Source organism: Emys orbicularis, chromosome 24 (assembly GCF_028017835.1).
Source record: "Emys orbicularis isolate rEmyOrb1 chromosome 24, rEmyOrb1.hap1, whole genome shotgun sequence".
Lineage (NCBI taxonomy): Eukaryota > Metazoa > Chordata > Testudines > Emydidae > Emys > Emys orbicularis.
In genome coordinates this window covers 11,496,864-11,502,907 of record NC_088706.1, presented here as the reverse complement: position 1 = coordinate 11,502,907, position 6,044 = coordinate 11,496,864, and the positions used below count along the sequence as shown (strand labels likewise).

Genomic DNA, 6,044 nt, shown 5'->3' with positions numbered 1-6,044 from the left:
TCTGTCGGTGTTACACATACACTATAGGGCATATGACACACAGCTTAGGTGCTCTGATCCCAAGCAGTATGTACAGTGCCCTGGGTTCAGTTAGTGCACACATCCCCTGGAATGGGGTGGAAAGGAGGCATTCCCAATCTGCAGCTGGAATATTTGCAAATAAATCCTCCCTGAGAAAGGAAGGTAGGAGAGGGGCAAATTTCTGCTGAGCAGGTTTCAGACAAACACCAGGTATGAAGCAGATTTATTAGGATCAGACGAAAAGCATTTTTCACACTGAAAAGCAAAAGGCCTCATAGTATCAAAATAGCAGCAGGATATTGTTATTTATTATGTGTATTTCTGGTAGGGCCTAGCAGCTTCCAAAATGAATCAGGGCTTCTTGGTGCCAGGTGCTGTACAAACACAGAGAGATGGTCCCGGCCCCAAAGAACTACAAGCTATATAAGACAGGTGGGCGGAACAAACTATGGGCAAAGGAAATGAGACCCCGAGTTTGCATGGGCCAAATAAAGGAGAGAAGAATCCAGAGCCTTTCCTAGCCATTGCAACATGGGTCAGGCAACGGCCAGTTCTGGTAGCATCAGTGGGCAGGCCGAGATTGGGAAGGTGGGGTATGGACACACAATCATCCTCTTGTGTTGTCACTGGGGACTGAACCCCTGATCTCTAGTGCTAAAGGCAGAGTGTCCACTGCTTGAGCTAAAGGAATAACCCTGCTAGCTATAGTAGGCTCTTATCCCCAGTGGTGCAGCCACTAACTCACACTGATCGCTGTCACCACTGAATTAAACAGAGAACAAATGGATTACTCTCCCAGACTGGATTATCTAGATGTAAAAACCTCTCTTCCCCATTTAATCCTTTCACAGCCTTTAGGGCAGGCCTGGGTCCTGTGCACCATCAGAGCGCACCAGACCCAGCTGGGGTGAGCCCCTACTGTCCTGTTCAGCAGTGAAGTGGTTAAAGCAAGCACGTTCTCGGCTTGTGTTTTTCTTAATAGAGTCAGGTGCGGGTGGGGTTCTTAGCAGCACTTGGGGGAGCAGGGTGAGGGAGCCATTCCTGGTGGGGGTGCTGGGGCAGGATTCACAGAAGGGAGATGTTGCTGGCTGGGAATGATGGGGGTTGAGCAGCCCCCTCCAATCCCCTCCCCCCGGATCCTTTAACTGGCCGACTTGATGATTTTGTTGATCCACGGCAGGTATCTGGAGATCTTGGTATAAACCGTTGGGGTCTTGCCACATTGCTTGCTGCCAAAGGAGACCACGCCTTCAGCCACGCCGTTGCAAACCAGCGGCCCGCCCGAGTCGCCCTGCAGACGTGACACACGAGAGCCAGGCCGCATGTTAACAGCACAGGAACCACGGAAGCCTGATCTGACTCATGTCTCAGGGCAGCTACCTTAGGTACTTCTATGGCCCCATTATCACAGTATCTGAGCACCTCACTATCTCTATGACTCTACCCTCACTGCCCCTCTGGGAGGTAGGGCAATGCTATTGTCCCCAGGTTACAGAGGAGGAACTGAGGTCCCAAGAGAGCAAGGCCCAGATCCTCAAAGGCAGTTAGGCACCTAAATCGTCTGGGTCAGGTGCCTAAATCCCTTTGATCTGCACCTAAGTGATTTAACCACAGGCACACAGGAAGCCTGAAAAGGAGCAGTCCCACGTTCCAAGCTAGCACCCTCACCTCTAGGCCCCCCCACCTCTCGCTGCATCACCTCTTGAACTCAGTGGGTCTGCCATTCTCTCGCCCTGCCTCTCGCCCAGTCACTTGCACCCGGGCAAAGAGGGGGTGAGAGGCTGACGAATCAGACTAGCAGCATTTTACGCTCGCTGAAGGAAGCCTGCAGTCCAATGACCTGACAGCCAAATCTGGATCTCAATGACGAATGTGGGAATTACCAGACTGGATCAGACCAGAGCTCCAGGATCTGTCCTCCTGCAGTGCCAGCTGTTTATAGGTTTAAGAAGCTGCAAAAACCCCAGGAGTAGGTTGTTATGAGATAATGGGCCCCCAGGGAGCCTTTCTTCCTGACCTCTTATAGTTAACGGTTGGATCATGCCCTGAAACATGCGAATTTATATCCCTCCACCCCTGCCCCCAAATCCATATTATCATAACTCCGGATATTCCTGTTATCCACAGAAACGTCCAGTCCTTTTATGAAGCCTGCTAAGCTCTTGAGGCTATCCTGTGGCAGTGGGTTCCACAGGCAGATCACCTACAGTCTGCCTGTAGCCCAGCCTGGTCTAAACCACTCAGGAAACGGACTGATTGCACTACAGTAAGGGGCCAATCAGTTACCCAGGATGCCCCGTCGGGAAGAAATTCCCCAGGGTTTCTGGGGTAACTGTGGCCTTGGTAACTGTGTCCTTGGAGCCTGTCTGCTACTCATCAAGCCTCTCCTCAGTGAGCAAGAGAAAAGAAGGTACCTGGCAGGCGTTGTGCTCCTTGTTCCCAGCACAGATCATATTCCTGGTGATTTTCCGTGTGTGGAGTGATGCGCAAGCGTCCCTAGGAACCAGGGTGACGTTCACCTCCTGCAGAACCGGGCTGTGTGTCCATGGTGCGTCCCAATCGCCGTCCCTGGTGCGTCCCCAGCCCGCGGTGCTGCAGGTAGCCGTGCTGGGGATCTCCCTGTCCTGCTGCGGGAGTTTCACTGGTTGGACTGTTTTATCGTAGGGAACAGGGGTGTTCAGCTGCAGACAGTGGGAGAATGAATTCACAGCACATGCTTCTTCACTCAGTTGCTTAGCACAGGACCTAATGCCCTTTTTGTTTGTCAGTCAATGCTCAAGGGGTACAAGGGCTCTGGGAAGCATCTTAGCCTGTCTGCTAAAGGGCCTGTGATGGCCCAGCGTTTTGGGTTTGGTGGAGAGACCCTAGACTGGAATTTCAGGTCCTTTGGGCCTTTGGCTGGAAATACACATTTCGCCCACCTCTGCTTTAAATACACAGTGGCTGCCTTTGATGGAGCCTGGTGCCCTCTAGAGGGAAAGTCAGACATTTTTATCTGTTGGAAAGTAGAGCCAAGATTTTAAAAAACTAGGAGTCCAAATCCCTATATTTAGGCGCCTAAATAAGAGAACTGGTGTTCAAACGTGCTGAACACCCAGCAGCTCCCAGGGACTTCAGTGCTTTTGAGAATAATTTCAGCCTCTATTTCCTCTCCCACCCTTTGCCTGTTTAGACTGTGGGGGCTTCCAGCAGGGTGTGTCTCTCAATCTCTGTCTGCGCAGAGCCTAGCACAACGGCTCTCCGTTCGGATACCAAGGCACTGATGTAATACAATCTAAAATATCATCTCCCATTTTTTAAAACCTCGGTCCCTCCTGGCAGAAAGAACTTTTCTAGCCTGGATTGTCAGCGAATCTATTTCTTTATGTATTTGTGTGTTTCTTAGCTTGAAATTTTATCCCCTCCCTGTCACAGGTAGCCCGTCAAATGCAGGTTATAAAGCAGAGTTGCAAAGCGATATCCGACAAACAGCATGCTGTCAGCCACACCAGAGCATCCTGAGACTGAAAAGGTAGGTGCAAGTGGGACATACACAGCAGGGCAGATGTTGAGCCCCCTTGTCCTCATTCCCAGCGTCAGAAATAGCACGTCTGCAAAGAACCGATTAAATGATTTGCACGAGCCCCTTTGAACCGGGTGACGTTCACCTCCCACCGACTCGGGAGGGCAGTCAAGTGACCTAGAAACCGTGGTCCAGGTTTCACTCTTGGCCTGCAACTCCCACGGTCATTTACACCAGCGCAAAGAGCTACGATTCGGTAGCGCTTTGCGCAGGTGCCGATGCCTGCAGCAGGTGCAGGGGCGTGGTGAATCAAGCCCTGGAGATGTTAAGTAGCCAGGCAAATTGTCCCATTGGGCAATTCCAGGGGAGACTCCCCCCGGTCTCTCCGTTCATCATTTTTGCTACATGCTCCTCTGTCCATGGAGTGTAAACTCGTCAGCCCTGGAATATTAGCCACTGCCAAAGAACTAGGACATCCCAGCAACAGGAGTAGCCTGGCTATCAAATAAAGCTCAGTTACTATAGCACAGACTTTTCTTTCTTTCTTTCTTTCTTTCTTTCTTTCTTTCTTTCTCTCTCTCTCTCTCTCTCTCTCTCTCATACACACACACACACACACACACACACAGAGCCCTTGTGTTTAACTGTGATGATGACCCCGGGCTCCCTGGAATTGGGTGAGAACTGGGAGGAGGTACTTACCTGGACCAGCATGATGTCATTTTCCCAGGTGGTCGGGTTGTAATCAGGGTGCTGGTAAAACTTTGCGATGTCCCATAAGTGGTTGGATGAGTCGCTCAGCAGCTCAACCCCCAGTGCAATCAGGACTCGCATGTTTCTGTGGGAAGCAACAGTCCCATGAACAGAGAGCCATCAGCGGCAACCCAGACCCTGTGCACTGTCCTTGAGACAGGCAGCGTGGTTCTCTGTCTAAAGCAGAGGGGCTCAGAAACAGGAGACCAGGGTTCTCAGCCTGTCTGCTACTGGCCGACTGGCTGAGCCCTTCAGTAAGTCACTTTTCCTCCCTGTGTCTTGGTTTCCTCATTTGAGATGCGATGACTGACTAGTGCAGTGTAAGAGCATGGGGAGAGAGACGCCTGCTAGACAGCTATGAATCCTGGATGTGCAGTGTATGGAGGAAGAGGGGACACATTGGGGCTAGTTCTTCCTTTATGTGCAGCCCATGGTGCAGGGTGGGTTTACACCTACAGCGCCCAAGGAGCCTATTTCCCACGAGCCTTCAACTGAACGATCAAGACACCCACCTTGGGCTCCTGCAATGGGCTGCGGTCATCACCCACTCTGGCTGGATCAGGAACCCATCACACAGGATTTTCTTATATTCGCTTTGCAGGATGGCCATGTAGGGCCTGGAGTGATTCTGCACTCTGTGTCCCCCGAGGATCAGAGCATCCTGCTTGCCTGTTGAAGGGGAGAAAACGGAGTTTATCTGCTGCCGCCTGGCAGAGCAGAGAGAGAGTGGACGTCAGGATTCGCACTGTCCACTGGTCTGAGCGTACCTGCGCTGCTCCGGGACAGCGGCTGGGCCAGCCGAGCGGCGAGAACATCAAGTTCAACCCCAGCAAAGTGGCGCAACCCAGGGCAAAATTTGACCTGCGTGTAAAATCGTGAGGATGGCCGCCATTCCGGCCAGCCGTGCGTCCATGCAGGACCTGGCTAAGGGGAGTCCAGCGTTCACCAGGGTCTAGAAACCAAAGCCGTGGAGACGGGTGCGGTGAGTGGTGGAAACAGACCTGCGCCCGACAGCTGGTGAGTCGGATGCAGGAAAACCTGGAGGGAGCAGAAAATTGTGCCCCCAGCGTCACAGGGAGCGTACACATCTCTACCCCTGTGTGTGGCCCCTGGGATCTCTAAGGCCAGAAGACATGATGTCGAATACAGCTCCCCCGCGTACGCCCACTGCCTCTCAGCCGTAGCCCATGTTAGAAGAGTGGCTGGATCAGGCTTTCGGCGCCTGGTTTGGATCTGACTGTGGCAGTAGCCAAAGCCTGTGCAATGCCAGGTGAGGGAGTGAGCCGGGCGGGGCGGGGCGGGGTGGGGAGGAGGTGTTGCTTTGACACAGCTCCATGGCTAGTGCAGATCCCGCCGGAGAAACAAGAGCCGGCCCAGGTGTGCGATTCACTTACCTGCATGGCTGGAACACGCCAGCAGCAGCCCCAGCAGGACAGTGCCGGATCTCTCCATCTCTTGTGTCCTCAAAGTGTGACTGGGCTGAAATAAAAACGCAGCCGGGCTCTTATGCCTTTGAAGGGAGCAGCAAATTGCTTGGATCAGCACGAAGGTGCTTTCTCTGCAAAACGGAAACCACAGAGCCACAGAACCGTACTCAGAAGAGATGCGAGAGATGGCGGGATGAGGCCAAGTCTAACAGCAGAGTCCAGGCTCCATCGTGCTGAGCGCCCAGCCCAGCTTCAAGGACTTGGGAAAACAGAGCCCCCAAGGTGCATTCCCCTCAGGAATGAGTTTGTAGGGTCTCAGCTTACTTCCTTATGTGCAAGTA

The 6,044-nt window shown here is 52.7% G+C and overlaps 1 protein-coding gene across 1 annotated transcript; it reads right to left on the bottom strand.

Annotated features, from left to right (window-relative positions):
* Positions 1-228: 228 nt before the first annotated feature.
* Positions 229-5,748, bottom strand: LOC135894117 (mast cell protease 1A-like). The gene is made up of 5 exons (XM_065422164.1): positions 5,671-5,748; positions 4,789-4,945; positions 4,226-4,361; positions 2,436-2,702; positions 229-1,312 (listed from the first exon to the last, which is right to left on the bottom strand). The coding sequence occupies exons 1-5, from the start codon at positions 5,726-5,728 to the stop codon at positions 1,163-1,165; spliced, it is 768 nt and encodes a 255-aa protein (XP_065278236.1). The 5' UTR covers positions 5,729-5,748; the 3' UTR covers positions 229-1,162.
* Between the last annotated feature and the right edge of the window lie 296 nt (positions 5,749-6,044).

Coding starts and splice junctions, on each gene's coding strand:
- LOC135894117 (XM_065422164.1), bottom strand. CDS start 5,728: ATGGAGAGATCCGGCACTGTCCTGCTGGGGCTGCTGCTGGCGTGTTCC. Junction 4,362..4,788: donor GCCCATTGCAGGAGCCCAAG/GTGGGTGTCTTG, acceptor TGCTTCCCACAG/AAACATGCGAGTCCTGATTG. Junction 2,703..4,225: donor ATGACATCATGCTGGTCCAG/GTAAGTACCTCC, acceptor CACTGTCTGCAG/CTGAACACCCCTGTTCCCTA.